Source organism: Nycticebus coucang, chromosome 16 (genome assembly GCF_027406575.1).
Source record: "Nycticebus coucang isolate mNycCou1 chromosome 16, mNycCou1.pri, whole genome shotgun sequence".
Classification (NCBI taxonomy): Eukaryota; Metazoa; Chordata; class Mammalia; order Primates; family Lorisidae; genus Nycticebus; species Nycticebus coucang.
Window position 1 is genome coordinate 48,756,621 of NC_069795.1, and position 19,126 is coordinate 48,775,746.

The window sequence follows — 19,126 nt, forward strand, 5'->3', positions numbered from 1 at the left end:
GCCAAAATCTTGCCTATACTTTCGATTCTAATCTTTCTTTTAAAATATTTGCCTTTATTTAACTTGCTCTTTATGATACAATTATTGTTTATAGGAATATTCATTTACAAATTGTTTCTTTTACTGTAATTAACTGAGCTATTGTTCTCTTAGCCTTGTCTTAGAGTGTTCACAGTATTGCTTAATCTGATAAACATTTCTAAGAGCATAGAAACATGTATGCCTATATAGATTTTTCTAGCCTGTGTTACAAGGCTAACTTAGTAGATAATATATCTTCTTACCACAGATTAAAATTGAAGTAGCCTATAATTGAGGCTGAGCATTAATATTGATTTGGGGGTTGCAGCATTTAGTTCCCAAGTACATGAAACACAAATGAGTTACAGGAATTGAGACTAGTAATATATTTCTTGCTTTTGAAAATTCATTTTACCTCTAAGGAAGGCATTTCTTTTGGATCAATTACAATTCCTTTCTAACAGTTTCATAGCTTACAAATAAGGCTGTGATTAAAATGCTAACCAATTCTGGGGCAGAAAGGACTTCCAGGAAGGCTCAATAATCATTGAACACGATAGTTAAAGGGCTATAAGATTAACCAGTTTTAACTTAAAATATGACATTTTTCATATAGCCTTTAAGCAGAAGTGACAAGGTATTTCCTGGAGATGAATGACAGTCTAATGGGCTGAGGGAAGGTCATTAATCCTTACACAAAGGTAGTTTGGAAAGTAGAAATGAAAAACAAATGCAAGGTCAAGGCAATGCAATCCCAGGAGATGTTCCAGAAGATTTGTTACCTTTTCGGAAGCCCATGCTTACTACTGTTTTCACTCTCCCTTTACCACCTGGCATACTCAGACTAAGGTTTTCAACCTCTTGGGATGCAATTAGTTTTTTGAAAATAGCTTGTTAGCTCTGCATTTATGAAACAAAATCCTTTTTATCAATTGGCTTCCTCTTCTCTCTTAACTTAGAAACATCATCATCTTAGAACTCATTCCTTTCATGTAGTTTCTCACCATCAGATAGTGGGAGAGAGAGTTGTGTTTGGGAGTCAAGAAATGAAGGGTGTCAAATATACCTCCTAGGGGTTTCAATTAGATAAAATATCTATATGTACTAAACATAACATCTCCAGAAAATATGAAATTACTGTCAATAGTAGGTTAGGACTGATGGAACATGAGACAGTACCACATCAGGAACTCAGAAGAGGTCAATTCTTCAAAAGGATACAGAAACAGGTCAGTACAGCCAGGATGCCATTATATGCAGAGGTGCAAGCTTCTAGATCAGCTGTTCTCAACCTGTGGGTCGCGACCCACAGGAACTATAGTAAAGGGCCGCGGCATTAGGAAGGTTGAGAACCACTGTTCTAGAGCGTGGAACACTCTCCAGGGATTTACAGTTACAGATGATGCTCAGTCCTCTGCAGCCAGCCTACGCTTGACCAGTGCTGCATTAAGCCTGATCTGGATCTGTTCCAAGGACCCTCCCAATCGGGATATAAATCCCAGAATTTTCAACAATTATGATTTCTGGGGCAAGAAGGACTCCAGGGGAGAGGGGAGGAATGGTTTTCTGGAGTTTCTGGAGCCACCTGTCAAACAACTGGACGAAGAAACCTCACTTTGACTCTTGACACCCCCCCAAAAAAATGGTAAAGAGCTGGAGAATGACCTCTTAGTTGAAAAGATCTGTCTTCACTCATGGGCATCTTCTGTAACTCTGTGTCCCTAAAGGGCTTTGGGATCCAGAAGCTTGGACCCTTACCTGGGCTAGAACATGTTGCTCACCTTCTCGCTGTTACTGTAAGTTTCATTTTGAATCCTTTAGAAGAATGAAACCCATCCAATTCACTGGTTGTTCTATACCTAGCAGCCTAATACTGTGATCTCTTTGTATGTTTTCATATGCTTGGAAAATTTAAGATGCCAAAAGTTACTTTGCTGCTTTGAAAAAAATGCTGAAAATTAGTAACACAACAGAAGTGTGCTAAAGAAAACTCTTTTAAAAAAATGTAATTTTTTTGTCAGTAGGGTGAAGATTAGAAATGCAGAAAGTCCCTTTAAATTGGTGACTGACATTTTGCCACCAACATATATCTGATCTAACTGTGAAAACATAAATCCTTGTGGATTTTGTGACATTGCCAAGTGATATAAATTTGGAGCTACCAGTTCAAACTGACCCACTGTTTTAGTACCACAAGTACAGGTGAAAATCTTTATGTTCTTCCATATTGTTTTTAAAATCCTTGTTTTATATATAGATTAGTTCCACTAGACCTAGCTGGACCTTTCAAATTCTCTTTTCAACTGAAATTGCCTTGTACAAATGAACTATCCAGATGTAGACCAAGGACATAATAACAGAATTTGGTGCCTAAAAACTTAGATGATTTAGGTCATGATTGCAGTTTTATGATACCATCTGGGAAAATGACTAAGGGTATGTGGATATGAAGTAAACTAACGTTTTTCTTTCTTCAGTAGGCATTGGGGCCTCTTTTGACACTAAGTTGGTAGTAGAATTTCTGGTTACATTGCTTACTTTAAAAGCGATGAATCCCTAGCTGTGTCATAATATGAACTGAAGCTTTCTATCCACACATTTGGCAAGCATTCGATGCATCGGTATGATCTTTTTGAAACGTGGCCTAACCATTTAATAATAGGCTAGTAAAACTTACTATCTTCTGTGTACAAATTCTGTCTTTCCAAATTAGGAAACAACAAATAAAACCCTATGGGAAGTTTCTTGTTTTAAAAGTAGTAATTTCCAAGAACACAGTAAGTAAAGCAAGCAGACAGCCCTCAGAATGGGAAAAGATATTTGCAGGTTATGTCTCTGACAAAGGTTTAATAACCAGAATCCACAGAGAACTTGAACGTATTAGCAAGAAAAGAATAAGTGATCCCATCTCAGGGTGGGCAAGGGACTTGAAGAGAAACCTCTCTGAAGAAGACAGGCACACGGCCTACAGACATATGAAAAAATGCTCATCACCCTTAATCATCAGAGAAATGCAAATCAAAACTACTTTGAGATATCATCTAACTCCAGTAAGATTAGCCCACATCATAAAATCCCAAGACCAGAGATGTTGGCGTGATTGTGGAGAAAAGGGAACACTTCTACACTGCTGGTGGGAATGCAAATTAATACGTTCCTTTTGGAAAGATATTTGGAGAACACTTAGAGATCTAAAAATAGACCTGCCATTCGATCCTACAATTCCTCTACTAGATATATACCCAGAAGACCAAAAATCACATTATAGCAAAGCTATTTGTACCAGAATATTTATTGCAGCCCAATTCATAATCACTAAGCATGGAAAAAGCCCAAGTGCCCATCGATTCACAAATGGATTAATAAATTGTGGTATATGTACACCATGGAATATTATGCAGCCTTAAAGAAAGATGGAGACTTTACCTCTTTCATGTTTACATGGATGGAGCTGGAACATATTCTTCTTAGTAAAGTATCTCAAGAATGGGAAAAAAAGTAACCAATGTACTCAGCCCTACTATGAAACTAATTTATAGCTTTCATATGAAAGCTATAACCCAATTATAACCTAAAAATATGGGGAAGGGGGAGAAGGGAGGGGGGATGATGGGCAGAGGGAGGGTAATTGGTGGGACCACATCTACTGTGCATCTTACAAGGGTACACATGAAAGTACATCTTACTAAATGTAGAATATAAATGTCTTAACATAATAACTAAGAAAAAGCCAGGAAGACTGTGTTAACAAGTGTGGTAAAAATTTGTCAAATGGTATATAAAACCAGTGTATGGTGGGAAGAAAAAAGTAGTAATTTAATGCTCTATGGTGAACATTCTCCCAAGGTAGTGTTATGTAAATAATCACTGCTACACAGAAAGAGTCATTTCCCATTCCCATGCTGAGGAATTTCATTGTCTCTTCACAATCCCCAGGGCTGGGTGGGGGGGGGGGCAATAAATTATCACTTTTTAAAGTATGGAATTTTCATTACATGATTTAAATTTTGAGGTAGAAGAGAGCAAGAGAATTGCAAAAGAAATACTTACTTACGGCCAGTGAATCTCAGGGACGGGAAAAGGATATTTCTACTTCTTTAACATCAGTCAAGACAATTTCCGGTTCACTTTTTCTGGGGGTTTTCTTAATGCCAAAACCATGAGATTTAGCATTTTAAATTTTTACCTGTGACTGTATAGTGTCTAGAGCTGTGGTTCTTAACTTAGAGTCCCAAAGAAAGCACATCCTTCAAATGCCAGTTCCCTCGATTTCAATAATAGAGGATGTTTCTAGCCCAGGGCTTCCTTAATTTTGTCCAGGGAATCCAAGGTTTTGCCTTTGTGTGTACTCTAGGGCTTGTAGCATTTGTCAACTTCTCAGAAGAGATGGGCACGCCACATTTTCAAGACTGAGTTTCTTAGACCTAACCTGCAGCACTGTGGTAGAGGTTTTCTGTATTAATGAGGATAATAAAAATAAGAGCTCCTGACTATTAAGCACTATGTCCCTCTAACTCTGCTTAATACCTTACATTTGTCATTTTTTGCTCCCATCAAAGGCAAGTGCAATTATCATCTCCATATTGTGGCTGAGGAAACTTGATACTTTGAGAGGTTTCTTGTTGAAGAGTATACAGAACTGGAACTAGAAGCCAGTGATCCTCTCCTGGGAAGGTCCGTGCCCTGAGGCATGGTGCGTTCTGGTGATAAACATATTCATGTTCATTAAATTGAACCTCTGAGTCCTGAGTTTAGTTCTGAGCTTTATTCTGTTTGGTTTTCACGTATTCAGTTCAAACAGCCCTCACTCTGTTCTAGTGGTTAGCGTTGCTCTGTGTCTAGAGGCTACAGTGTTATATAATTCCAAGATCAACATTGGAAGGTAGGACCAAGGACAGTGCCTGGCACTTTATGACATAAATAAGTAAACAAATGAACATGTGTGTGCCCCTTCCAAACGTGGCCTGTGTCTTCTTTTATGATACCGCCCATACTGATCACAGTGTGTAATGGTGGTGGCTGTTGTTTTTGACACTGGGCATGCAGTAATGTCTGACTACTAAACTCAGATCATGTTCCCTTGTAACTGTATATTTGTCAGAAGCCAGACACCTCTGGCCAATTTCTCAACATGACATTTGGAAAGCAGGTACTTAGAATTTTTTTGTGTAGTTTTTTGCCCCATAGCATTTTCACTAGGCAATGCAACTTTGACAGTCAGTATTGCACAAGACTAGAGAGTTGAATTTCCTGGAGTAGTGCGGGTTGATTATTTTTAAATATCTCCAAAACAACAGGCATATGTCTCTGCTGCTAACTTCCTTGGGCCTCAATTCTTCATCTGTAAAACAAGGTAGGTGGATTGTCATATTTTAACTTTCTTTTTCCTTTGTGTGTTTTAATGTCCTAAAAAAATTTCTTATAATGAAAACCCATGCAAAAACTCCAATACAGCAACACCAAACCAGCATATGCTGGTTGATGTTTGAGGTGGATGGTTCTCAATATAGAGCCAGGCAGAGGTTTAAGGTATGTTTTACATATGATAGATTCACCCTTCAGTGTGCAATTCTGCAAATTTTGGCAAACTCAGACAGTCATGGAACTACCATTACAGTCAAGACATAAAGCACTTCCATCACCCCAGAATGTTCCCTGTCACACCTTTGTAGTCTGTCCCTGCCCTCAGCCCTGGCTGCTGGCAACCACTGCAGTGTTTTCTGTTCTTGTAGTCTTTCATTTTCCTCAATGTCACATAAATGGACTCATTTAATATGGAGAATGGTGTTTCTAATCTGCAGCCGCAGGCTCCATGCTGATTTTGTGAGGACTTTTTTTGCATATCTGTGATGCCAGATATCACAAAAAGTATGCACAAACCTTTTTTTTTTGCTCATCAGTTTTCTGCCTAGTGTTTGTGAATTTACTGTGTGGTCCAAGGCAACTCTTGTTCTTCCATGCACAGCAGAAGAGAAGAAATGTTGGACATCCCTGAGTAGATTTGTTAGTCTGGGTTCTTTCCCCTGGCATAGCACAGTTGAGGTTCATCCACATTATATGTGTGTCATTAGTATTGCTGAGTAATTTACTGTATGCATGTACTATAACTGGATTATCCAGTTGAAGGGCATTTGAGTTGTTTCCAGTTTGGGGCAACTGTGAATGAAGCCACTGTAAATATCATTATCTAACATTTTAAGGTTAGTGATATATCAGCTGTTAAATTAGATTAAAAAACATCAAATTCAAGACTCTTTAAGGGAAGAGATAGGCATGGCAGTCTGTGTCTGCAAATATGTTTCCTTCATGCATCCCAAATCCAGGATATAGTTTTTAGTAACTTCTCTACCCGTACTCACTTTTTAAAATGTTGGTAACCATTTTTGCTCTTATTTGAAAAAGAAAGTTTAGGAGATGTCGTCATAGAGCCAGCCCCAAGATAAAGCAAGTCGTGCATTGATCTTTGGAAAGTGTGAGAAAATAATATTTTTGCATTCGTTGGAAGGAAATGCAATAAGTTTTGAAAATTTGAACTACAAACTGCACCTGTTTAGGTTCTAAAACTGAAGTGGAAAACATAAGGCTTAACCCCACATGCTCCCTGATCAAATGCAAAGGTTCTTAAAATAGCTTTGTTTAGAGATGTTGGAACAGCTGAAACATGGAGCTTGTATTCCTAGTTGCAGCCTGCCAGTTGAGTATCATGGCTCAGAGGCAGCTGCCTCTGTCTCTTTCTGTTTCAGGGCCAGGAACAGCAGGTCTAAGGAAAAACAAGGAAGCAGCTTCATCCACTTTGCTATCTTCCCCCGGAATTCCAATTTCCTACTCAAATAATTGGCCCCAGATCAATCATGAAGATACAGGACAATCCATTTCAAGCCGTAAACAGGAGAGAAAAGTAGCTAAAAGCCTCCAGAAAAATTACGGTGAATTTTAAATAGGTACATAAATTCCAATGATAATGTAAAATAAGAAATGAAGTTTTGTGTGTTAGCTTGGTCACAAGCCTTCTCCATTCACTCAAGACTGTTCTGATCAGCTCCATGCAACTCTTGGTTAGCCGTTCTTACCATTTTTCCATGTATAGTATTTTTTCTGTGAATTTTTTTTGTCTCTTACTCGTGACAAACTGCTTCTTTAAAAGGGCTCACTGTGCTTTCACCAGAAGCAAAAGCTGGACTGAGTGAGTACGTGATCTGATTTGATATGACAGCGTTTTATGTTGCAAGTGTAATGGCAGGAACCAGGAGTTCAAAATTCAATTGCATTCACATGTAGATAGATATGCTAATAACTCTATAGTGTTCCTGGCCCAAACAGTCACCAAGTTTTTAAAATCATGAAAGAAGTGGTAATGTTTTCTTTTTCATTATCTCTCAGAATAATTTTTTATTTCATTTACAAAATGAAGAGTAAGTTCCAAGTTCATCAGCCTAGTTCCCCATATTCTACTCTGTTATTCTACCCAAAAAGAAGAAGAAATCAGAAGTTACTCCATGAGACTGGGCATTAGAGAGAAGATTGGCTGGGCTAGTCCCTTAAACTTCTAGAACTTAGTTTGTCCATCTGCTGAACAGGGAATGATAATACCTGCCTTTCCTGTTACACAGGATCAAGTGAGTGACTGATGTGTAATGTAAGTTCTACAAACAATGTAGTAAAATGTCTCATAGGTGTAAAATGACAAAGTGATGATTGATATGATCATAAAAAAATGTCCTTGGCGGGTGGCGCCTGTGGCTCAGTGAGTAGGGCACGGGCCCCATATACCAAGGGTGGCAGGTTCAAACCCAGCCCCGACCAAACTACAACAACAACAACAACAACAAATGTCCTTGCCCTGGATGAAAAGCACAGTACTGCTGCTCTTGCATGTGGGCCCCATTGTCGGTCTGTATCAGACAGATTGGACAGAAGCACCTTGAACCTCTGTCAGATTTGAACCCTAGATTTCTAAGAGGCTGTAATACAGATTTTCCTGAATGTCCTCCTTGGGGACTTCTGTCTGACCCAGTTTGGAAGATGCAGACAGTACTGGTGAGTGAGCCTTTTGTCTAACATCTGTAGCTGGTGTCGAGATGTCATCACTCCTCCAGAAGGCTCACGTGTTTGCACTAAGATGTTTATTGATGCTAAATTGGTCTCCATAAGTGTTTCTATATCTTGCAGGCACTACACAACCCTTTTCAAAGTGTAAAAAAAAAAAATTTCTGGTCCTTAACTTTTAATTAGGAATGAGGGAAAAAATACTTACCATGGCAAACAACATGCACAATAACAGGTTCATATCACTAGTAATTGGACTTTCTGTGCAGATCCCGACACTCAAGGCATATGGAGACCTTATTTCACTCACTCACTGTTATATTCCCAGTAACCTGCACAGGGCTTAGCATAGAGCTGACAACCTAAGATAGTTGATGAATGAATAAACATGATGAATGAGTAAACTAAGCTCTTTACTATAAAAGTGTTCCCTCCCCCATTATAAAGAAATAAAAAATTCTGTACTCAGCATGAATGATTATTAAATGCTGATAATCACTAGCTCAGTCTTAAGGAAAATAAGAGAAACTAACATTTTTCCCTTAAATGTTGTTTTTAATGCAACACATTAGAGAGAGAAAGCATATTTTCTCTTGGTAATGAAAATTTTGCTTTAGATTAAAACAAGGAATAATATGGACTCTATTCTGAAGAAAAGAATACAAGGTCCAGTACTTGTGGTTTCTCCCCATCCTCAGACCAGCCCAACTCTTGGCAAATTACAATGTCAATCTCCCACAATAGCTCTCTATCAAAGGCACCATCATTGGAAGCCACAGTAAAAGCCACCATCTACCTCTAGTGATGGTACCACTACCTTTTCTTGACTAAAATTTTTTACTTCAATTAAGTATAAGCAAAAAAACACAATTACCCATAAATTTTAATAGAAGCTAAACTCTAAAAATAAATTTGCCCTCCTTTTCTTAATAATCAAAGCTTTCCTTTGTTCCAGAAGTTTTACAGAGCATTTTTATTTTGACTATCATAAGGACTTAAACCCCACATTGGAAAATTACTCAGAAGACTCTCATCAGTGTAGAACCATCTTAATTACCCAAGTAGAAATAATCCATGAAAATTATTGCTGCCTTTAGAAGTTTTCAATAACAAACAGCTCTTACACTGTTTATGCTAATTTTTATTTAAGCATAATGGAAGTTACATTAAGTGTCAACTAAAAACTGTAGAGAAATATTTACTTGGAGTATTACTTTGGGGGATATAACAGCTTAATCTATAATCTATCATTATAGAAAAGCATTTTTAGCTGTCGCTAGAGGAACATTGCCATAATTTGAATGAGTGTTCTCCAGTATTATGCTATACCAGGCCCTCCTTTATGCAAATCTAATACACATGTAGAATATGGTGAGTATATTAAAGTTACACTTTGAACCCCTTCCTGAGACTTGCAGAGATATTAAAAAAAGAAAGATGTGGTCATCAGCTGTTAGAAGAGGAAAAAGGATAGCTGAATATGTTATGAGCATTTTAACTGAACATGTTATCTGTTAAAACAGGACTCCTGGGCGGCACCTGTGGCTCAAAGGAGGGCGCCAGCCCCATATGCCAGAGGTGGCGGGTTCAAGCCCAGCCCCAGCCAAAAACTGCAAAAAAAAAAAAACCGGGACTCCTCCATACAGAACTTTGTAGCCACCCGAAGCATTGAGCATACGTAGTGAGCAGAACTTTCTGCAGTATCATTTGGCATCAGTCTGGCATCATTTCCCAATTACAAGATACCATGTGTTCATGGCTATCCAGTCATATGTTGTTTGGGGTGAGTTATATAATAAGCTCTTGAGAGGTAGCTCCTAAGACCTTGTAAAAACCCTACCTAAAAACCTATTTCTGTTCTCTGGCCCCTATTCATCGAATCTTAACATCAAGGAAAGAAATGTAAACAAATACAATTTAGTTGCCATTTTAAGAAGCTAGTTTCTTCTACTAACTTTTTCCATGAAAAGAAAATTCCCTCTCTTCAATCTAACCTATCCAGTATACATCTCCATTTTCATCACATTGTGATGAGTTTGAATTTATAGTATATTGAGATAATTAACATCAGCTTATGAAACAAAGTATTAACAAGAAAAGTCATTTGTCCAAAGGCACTTTTTTTTCTTTTTGACCATTATTAGGAGGATAATAATTTGAAATTTCATTTTGGTTTTCTTTCTTGCCTGTCAATGTAACAAAACTTGGCCTGTCATGATAGTTCCTCTAGTTTACAAGCAACTCTTAACACATTTTATCCTAAAAGTGATCATCTGTCATAAACTCCTAATTATACCCAAGATTTACTACATTCCTTTGCATCAAGATCCAGAAGATCCTCCTTCTAGAGAGCAGTGTAGGCAATTCCCAGAAATTAGGTAGCACAGAAACACCCATGAGCCTCTTCTCAGTGAGGATAGGGATGCCTAGCTTACCGTTAAGGTACCTTCGTTGATCACGCCCGGTAGTCTTCTCTTCCCATGCCAGCCGGAATCCAACAGTGGAATCCACAGACCAACAAAAATGTTTTCTTCTTCTCTTTTTGGACACCCTCTCAGTTTTTGGTTTGTGGGCTTCAGAGCCACACAGAGTTTGCAACCCAGGGCCAGTGACAGTTCTGCAAAGGAGAGGCAATGGGGAGCCCAACACTGATTGGGCCCAAGCACTATGTATACCCCTCTTCCCTGTCTGGGCAGCCTCCTTCATGCTCTGAAGACAGGTAACCTTGCTGAAACCCTTAGCCCACAGCTTGCCAGTCTCCACAGAAGAAAGGTTCTAACTGAACTCGGCTGTAGGATGAGGCGACCCAAAAGCCAGGAGCCATCTGCCCAGAGCAGACAAGTAGAGGCAGGTACAGGCTCAGTGAGCATGTCTGTGTGTGTGTGTCTGTGTGTGCGTTTGCATGCCTGTGCCCAGCAGCTGCTCTCCAGATTAGAAGACACCCTGCCTGTTTGGCAGGCAACTCTGAAACACCCTCTTGGGTAATTTCAAATTCATGTGCACATCTTGGCTAACAGCAGAAACCTCCGAGGCATAACCTGGGTCCCCTTCCTACCATGTTGTTACCCCAAATACACTTTAAACCACAAACAGCAGCACCAGCATCTTAGAAACAGATGCCTGGAGGGACATTAAATTGCACCCCATTTTGTACCCTGCACCCATGTACTGATGCAAGCGTTGTTTAAGGTTTAAGTAACAAGGGCATGACCCCCTCTCTGACAGCCATAACCCACAGCACTATAGACATTCGCTATTATTAACACTGTGTTGAACTTTAACTTGAATGCCTGCCTGTTCTATTTAATATCACAGGAGACATGAGGGCAAAGTGCTAAGGAAACTCCAGAAAAACATCTAAATATGTGTTGTTATTATTATTAGAGGACTTTTTGGATATTATTCAGTTGTTAAGACAAACATCATGCTTTAGATTGCTAAAATTTGGAGAATCCAATTTTCTCTAAGTGGTATCACTTGTTCAGAATGGGGGGCAGGGCAGGAGAGAGGAATTTATTCATTTATTCAATAAGTATATATTTTGGCAATAATTAGGTGTCAGGTCCTCTGCCAGACATGCCTCTGCCAGCACCTGCCAGGTACTCAATTTTTGTATTATGTTATTTAATCTTAACAGCATCCCTTTAAATTCCTGGTGATCAGAGGAGAAAATAAAAAATCGGAATAATTAAATAACTTCCTAGGGTCTCACAGACAATAGATAACAAACTGGAGATTCAAAATTGGACCTGAGTTACTCCTAAGTTAATACTCTTTATTTTTAATTTTTAACACTGAAATAATTTAAAACTTAAAGAAAAGATACAAGAATAATAAAGAATCCCTGTCTTGGCACCTATAGCACAGTGGTTACAGCTCCAGCCAGGTACACCAAGGGTGGCAGGTTCAAGCCTAGCCCAGGCTAGCTGAACAACAATGACAACTGCAACAAAAAATGGCTGGGCATTGTGGCAGATGCCTGTAGTCCTAGCTACCTGGGAGGCTGAGGCAGGAGAATCCCTTAAGCCCAGGAGTTTGAGGTTGCTGTGAGCTGTGATGCCTCAGCACTCTACTGAGGGCAACAAAGTGAGACTCTGTCTCCAAAAAAATAAAATAATATTAATTTTTAACAATATTATAATAATAAATAATATCCTTATATGCTCTTCGCTCAAATTCTCCAATTTTTGACATTTCACCACCATTGTTTTATCTGTCTCTGTTTCTCTCTTTCTCCTTCACCTCTGTGTGTTTATTTATGTATGTATGTATATTTTTTTCTGAATCAATTTATCTGAAAACTGTTTTTGTCCTTGTGGTCCATGATTCCATTCTGCATTTAGTAGTTGTATCTGTACTCTCCTTCCTTCAGGATTAAATGGTTCTTCAGTCCTTCCTTGTTTGTTGTGTCATGGACACTTTTGAACAGTACATTTTGTAAAATATTCTTCAGTTTAAGTTTGTGTGATGTTTCTCATTACAAGATTGTATTTGTGTATTTTGGGGAGGAATACCACAGAAACAAAGCTGTATTCTTCTTCATTAATTATATCATGCAACACATGAATGGAGTTGGTTTTGTAACTAACTCCACTTGGTTAAGGTGGAATCTGCCAGATTTGTTCACTACAGTTAGCGTTTTCTCCTTTGCAATAAATATTTTGTGGGGAGATACCTTCAGACTGTGTAAACATATTGCCCCTAAATAAACTCCCTATTGTGAGGAAGAGCTTTCCCTTCTCCCCTTTATTTTTGTATTTGTTTATATCAATATGAATTTATAGATTCCTATTTTATTCAATAAGTAGTCAACAATTAATATCATTATTTATTTTTATATCTAAATGACCTCCACTGTGAACAGTGGGAGCCCCTCCACACTGGCTCTATGTCCTTTTAACAAGTCTTCATTGTTTTCTAAGTAATAACTGATATTTTGGCATAAGAAAATGTTCCACGAGCATCCTATATTTTCTCTACCTAAGTCTATAATTAGCTACATCTTTAAAAAGACCTGGACCCATTCTGGAAAAAGATATTTAGAAAATGATCTGGCTGGGTGCAGTGACTCATGCCTGTAATCCCAGCACTTTGGGAGGACAAGGCAGGAGGACTGCTTGAGGCCAAGAGTTCAAGACCAGCCTGATCAAGCAAGAGGGAGACCCCATTATACAAAAAATAGAAAAATTTTTTGGATATGGTGTGATGGCAGGTGCTTGAAGTTCCAGCTACTCCAGAGGCTGGGGCAGGAGGATCATTTGAGCCCAGGAGTCTTAGGCAATAGGCAAGGAAGGAAGGAAGGAAAGAAGGAAAGAAAGATGGGGGGATTGGTTGTGCTCATTGTTCTAGGTGTACTCATTACTTCTGGGCCCTCTCAGCCAGCAGGCTAGGAAACACACACAGAATTATATCTATTGCTCTATTTTTACTATATACCATGAGATCACACTGATAGCTTCAGTTCCCATCTAATACCATACAGGCCACCTAGCTTTTACCCTTTCTATACAGCGGAAACTTCCTTCCACAAATGTCATCCTCACACAACTTACTGATTTGTCCATTGTGTGTAACCCTTGCTGATTTCTCTTTTTATGGCCGATCTTTTGACCCTGATAGCCACTCCCTTGGCCCGCAGTCTTTTTGACTTCATCATCCCTGATCCCACAAGTGAAAGGAAGGAAAGTAATTAATGTTTTTTAAGATAAAAAAAGAAAGAAAGGATGAGGAGAATAAGAGTTCTGTGTTCTTTCTATACCTTGAGGCATCTGTATCTTCAAGGCAAGGTAGGTGTTGGAAATCATCAGCAATTTCTAGGAAGATGTCTTAGAAACAACTTAAAAGTTTGTAATGACTGAAGGAAGAGTTAAAATATTTATTTATGTAATTAATTGAGTACTCACTATGTGTCATGCACACTGTGAAAGACTGGGCCTTTGCCCTTGTGAATTTTTACTCTAGTAGATTACTTTTTTTATATCACACTTTGTGGCAACACTACATTAAGTACTTGATTTAGGCTATTTAATTTTAATTCGGACAGAAACCTTCTTGGAGAAATAGAATTTTCTCCCCATTTTACAAACAAACAAAGTGAAATTTGGAAAGATTAAATAACCTTTCCAACATCACTGAGGGCCATCTGGGATTTACATTTAGTGTGGTCTGACTTCAGAAGCCCTGCTGTAAACACAGCTGTGTGAAAATCAGTAGGGTGGAATTATCCATCATGGAAGATTCCAGAAGGAAACTTGACATATCCAATCTTGAATGCAAACTCTTCTATAGAACTGTGCTATCCAATACATTCACTGCTAGCCTTGTATCACTATTAAGTTCATAAAATGTGGCTAATTTGAGTTGAGATGTGCTATAACTGTGAAATACACAGTGGATTTTAAAGACAGTAGTAAACAATGTGAAATATCTCAATAATATTTGTATCAATTGCAGTTTGAAATGATAGTACTTTGGATATTTTGGAGTTAAATAGACTAATTCTTTTCCTGTTCTCAATAGCCAAAATGGGGGGGGGGAACAAACATCTGTCTATGGACAGGTGAGCAAAATGCAATATATACATGCAGTGGAGTATTACTCAGGCTTCAAAAGCATTAAAATTCTGAGCATGCTGCAACATGGATGAACCATGAAATAAGTAGACACGAGGACAAATCCTGTTGTTTCCACTTACATGACATACCTAGAATTGCTACCTTCATGGAAATAGAGTATAAGGTTATCAAGAGCTGAGAAAAGGGTAAAATGAAGATTATTTTTTAATGAGTAAAGAGTTTCATTGGGATGATGGAAAAGTTCTAGATACAGAGTTAATGGTTGCAATACCAATATAATTGTATTTAATGCCACTGAATTATACACTCAAAAAGGGTTAGAACAATAACATGTTCTATATATAATTTTTAAAAATTCCTTTTAACATTTCTTTTTACTATTTATTATGGCTACAAAAACTTTAACATAGCATGCATAGCTTGTATTATATCTATTGGAAAATTTTAGCAATAAGATAATTATAATTATAGCAATAATTATCTAATAGATATAATGTTATATGTTTTTCTATAAAATCAGATATATATCAAACTTTTCCCCTTTCACATGGCACATTTAAGAGATTCTGAGATATGTAGTGGGCGTAAATTAAACTTTCATCCTGTGACCAGTCAGCTTTGAAAAAGTTGAAGGAGTACAGCTTTTCACTTAAAATTATATTGGTGACATGGACTTTGAAATATAATTAAATTTATAAGACAATAAGCCATTTATTATTTTAATAGTTCTTCATTTTTCAGTTGCACAATATCCAGTGAGCCTCTATTCAAGGATGGACACAATTCTCTCTACTTGTGTGTATCCCAAAATACAATTTTTGTAAAATTCCATCTCAGTTTAAGATTCCTTGGGCCCATGGAACTAATCCTAGTTCTTCAATTAAATTTCAAAATTTTTCCCCTTTCTGTGGCCTTCCTATCACAATATCTTCTGAAAATGGGTATTTCTATGGAAAGGAGATGGGGGAGTACGTTGGGCTGACTGGTAGAGATCTTCCAGAATTCTGAAGGAATTGTAAGTCCATGTTACATAACCAGAATGGATTCCCTAAAGATGACACAATCTCTCCAACTCACAGCTAACCAAGCAACCAAGAAAGGAAGTGAAGGTGCCCAGAGATGAGACGGGGGGCAGAAGTATCTGGGGTCAGGCTTGAGAAGTGACTGTGATCCACAGGGCAGGGCAATGATGGCATCTGTGCTGGAGAGGGAGATAGTTAGAGACCCCTTATATGGGGCCTTAGGGGTGGGCAAATTCCACAGTCTGCCTAGAGGGGTTGGTGGGTTAGGGTCTTTTGGCTTGAATTTTGAGGATGGGGCTACCTAGGTCCTTTGTGTTTTTGACTGTGGGGGGGGTGTCCTCATATAGGGTCACATTAGGCCCCCCCAAAAGGAAATATTAAGAAAAATACTTTTTTTCTTTGGACTCTCTGAGGGTAACAGTTTCCTCCTCTGTGAAGGTTTTATGCTGAAAAAGATAATATCTTAGTTCCATTTTCGCACTAATATTCTGTGAGTCTACATATTGACAACTTCAGATTGATCCAGGAATCAATGTGCCTTTTGCTAGATGATTACAAATAGTTAATACCACAGATGTCTGCAAAGTGTTGAGAGAGATATACGGTGCTAGTTCTGGAAAACATGTTGAGGCTTCAATTAATTTGTCCATTTTTTGTTTCTATGAATTGTAAAAATAAAAGTGGGTTCTTGGTAGCAGAGCTGAATCACGGGACTGGGCATGCTTGCTTATTTTTGCCTCAGATCCCATTCTTGCCACCTCCCCCCTCTACCCCACGTGGATTGTGTGACCTCCCTAGAGCCCCCAAGGCACCCAGAGATTAACTGCACTTTACCCTCAGTCCCACATTATTACAGCTGCCAGGCACGTACTCCTCTCCCCCACTGGCAGGAAGTTCCTGGAGGGCAGATACACCTTCCCACTTCAGAGCCCAGCCCTAGCTAGCGGCCATCAGTGCACTATGCGTGTGTATTGAAGGGAAGAAGCATCACAGACCTCTCACCAAGTAACAAGCATAGCGAACCCAGAGTACAGCAGCCTCAGAACAGCATCTCAGGAAACTAGAAGGTAAAGAAATAAGAAAATGACGCATATGAAATCTATCACTTATCTTTAAATTCCAGGGATTTAAACTTCTGTCCTAATAGATATTTTACCAACAGTAAAATTGACAGATTTAAACTTTACATATTATGCTTTCCTTGATGTTTCCTAAGGGTGAGATCAATAATTTATATATAAAAATAAAAAGGTAATCTACAAAAAAAATAAAAGTATCTCCAAGTAAATAGGTCTATGTAGAAGCTAGTATAATAAGAAGAATCTCTCTCTTTCTTTGAAACCTATCTGTAGGCAGTACTTTGGTATTATATTAATCCATATTTTAGAGCTCTATAGTTTTCTAAAGTGAAATGATACTAACAGGTTAACTTTTTTAAAAATGGGGAAAACATGTTCTTGATCTCTGCAAATTTGTTGTTGCAAATAATCTGCAGTTTCCCGGGCCTATTTCTTCATATTCTTCAAGAATGCCAGAATACCAGGTGACAGCTGTTTTCTCTCTAAGACATTCCTCAAGTGTCCTATTTTGATGTTGTTAGGTAATGTTTTTCTCTTGGCATAGCTATCATCGCTCAATAGCCTTGTTGATACCTATCACTGCATAGTTCTCTTCACTGTGTCTCTATATTACTTTTCCAAACGAACACTGGTTCTCTGAAAACTAAAGAAGAAAGAGGGAAGGAATAATTCCAGCAACAGCTCAAACCGGACTAGCGTTTTCTCCTTGGCTGGAAAGTTTTTGTGAACTGAAAAATACATGATTTAGAAGTCTTTCTGCCCTCTCAGCCCTCCTTCTCTTTAAAAATACAGTAGCACCTCTGTAAGTTGACCATCCAAGGGACTATAACAAACTGCTCAACATACAGAGGTGGTTGACCTAAGGAACTAGGCCCTAGTACATACATGTGATGCATGTCCAGTCAGTGGAAATGAGGTCACCTTAAGGAGGTGGTCAGTGTAGGAAGGTGGTCGACTATGAAGACTACTGTATTATTTCATCCTCGTCTTGTTTTCCTTGTTAATCACACATCTTATAAAGAAGTATTGCATCAGCCGAGAACATCTTTAATTTTTCTGCTTATATCCTGCCTTATTAACTGTTGTCTCAGATGGCTTAAAGGACAGGTGTGCACATCCATAAGCAAAATTTTGAATTCATAGGTATTTGCCAAATACCCACAATATGCTGTGCATTATGCTAGGCCTTGCTTCTGTAAAGACAAAATAAAATGTTGTCCTGTCTCTGCCTCTCAAGAATTCATAGTCTAGCAGGAGAAGCAGGCATTAAAAGTCTAATTTTAATGGGTGGAGCCATTTAATATTGGGCTACATGAAAGGCCTTCTGAGTCTCCCTGAGGTGAAGGTCGGGGAGTCTTCATGGAATGGGGTGAAGGTGCAAGTACTTGAAATGGACACCTTGGAGGAACAGTGATATGTTTCTGCCAGGGGAAGAGTAGAAAGGAGGGCATTCCAGGCAGAGGACACGGGGTGAATCCAGGCCCCCTGGCAGGAAAGTGCGTGATGGTTTCAGGCATGGCAGCTGCCCCTGTGCCTCAGGGACAGGGCTCTGGCAGCCAGCTTTGTACTAGGCAAAGTGGAATCTTTCCTTGGGCTCACATTATTAAGGGCCTTGACTGCTATGATGCTAGAAGTTATAACAATACTCTGTAGACCTCGGAGAGCCATCAGAGACATTTTAGCAATAAGTTTCAGTCAGGGAGGTACAATGGGAAATCTGCAAGGTTTGGAACCAGAATACCTCTTTCTAGTACTCTGGAATGTTTCACTTGAAAAGGAAAGCAGAGTTCATCTAATTCTAGCCTTGCGTTTTACTCGTGAAAGTTGTATGGCCTAGTTTTAACGTAAATACTCCTGTATTTCATGTAAATCCTGAAAGAATCCACACGTGTCATAGCTTCCCCAAAGGGATCCTTAGATTCAAGCAAGGTTAGCACTATGCTCTAGGGAATCTCTGGTGTCACCTCTCTGGTTTTACTGATAAAAGATGCTGGGACTTCAGAGCCTAGCCTGAGGGAGGGGATGAGGAATGGGTGAGGCTGCCCCCAGCAAGGGTACCAGTAGCATACTTTACAAGAGGAGTATTCCAACACTGAGGAAGAATATGGGCATGCCGCTGCAGCACGAGTCCAGGTGAGCTGCCTGGGTTAGGGCCTGAGCCCAGGCAGCAGTCAGGCTAGGGAATGGGGGTTGTGCAAAGAGAAGAATTATATAAGGAAGGAGAACCTCATGCATATAAACTAGGTGCCGAGCGGAACTATAATCCTAGCAAAGAATTTTTTTTTTTTTTTTTTTTTAGGCTCAGCACCCATAGCTCAGTGGTTAGGGCACCAGCCACATTCACCAGAGCTGGAAGGTTTGAACCTGGCCCAGGCCTGCTAAC

At 38.9% G+C, this 19,126-nt stretch overlaps 2 protein-coding genes across 8 annotated transcripts in view; one reads left to right on the forward strand and one right to left on the reverse strand.

The window, feature by feature from the left end:
- FILIP1L (filamin A interacting protein 1 like) overlaps nucleotides 1-10,947 on the reverse strand; it is a 286,443-nt gene extending 275,496 nt beyond the window's left edge. Inside the window, exon 1 of one of the 2 annotated variants that reach the window (XM_053564693.1) lies at nucleotides 10,503-10,947. The gene's annotated coding sequence lies outside the window, so the exon portion shown is untranslated. The remainder of the gene's footprint in view (nucleotides 1-10,502) is intronic. The other variant, XM_053564694.1, reaches the window with a different exon arrangement.
- The window catches only part of CMSS1 (cms1 ribosomal small subunit homolog), a 359,212-nt gene that overhangs the window by 282,213 nt on the left and 57,873 nt on the right, over nucleotides 1-19,126 (forward strand). The window contains exon 2 of one of the 6 annotated variants that reach the window (XM_053564701.1): nucleotides 5,319-5,374. The exons of 4 other annotated variants lie outside the window; for them this stretch is intronic. In XM_053564701.1, coding sequence (XP_053420676.1) covers nucleotides 5,323-5,374 — 52 coding nt within the window. In that variant the 5' untranslated portion in view covers nucleotides 5,319-5,322. Of the gene's footprint in view, nucleotides 1-5,318; nucleotides 5,375-16,604; nucleotides 16,732-19,126 lie in introns of those variants that run through there. One more of the 6 variants, XM_053564702.1, reaches the window with a different exon arrangement.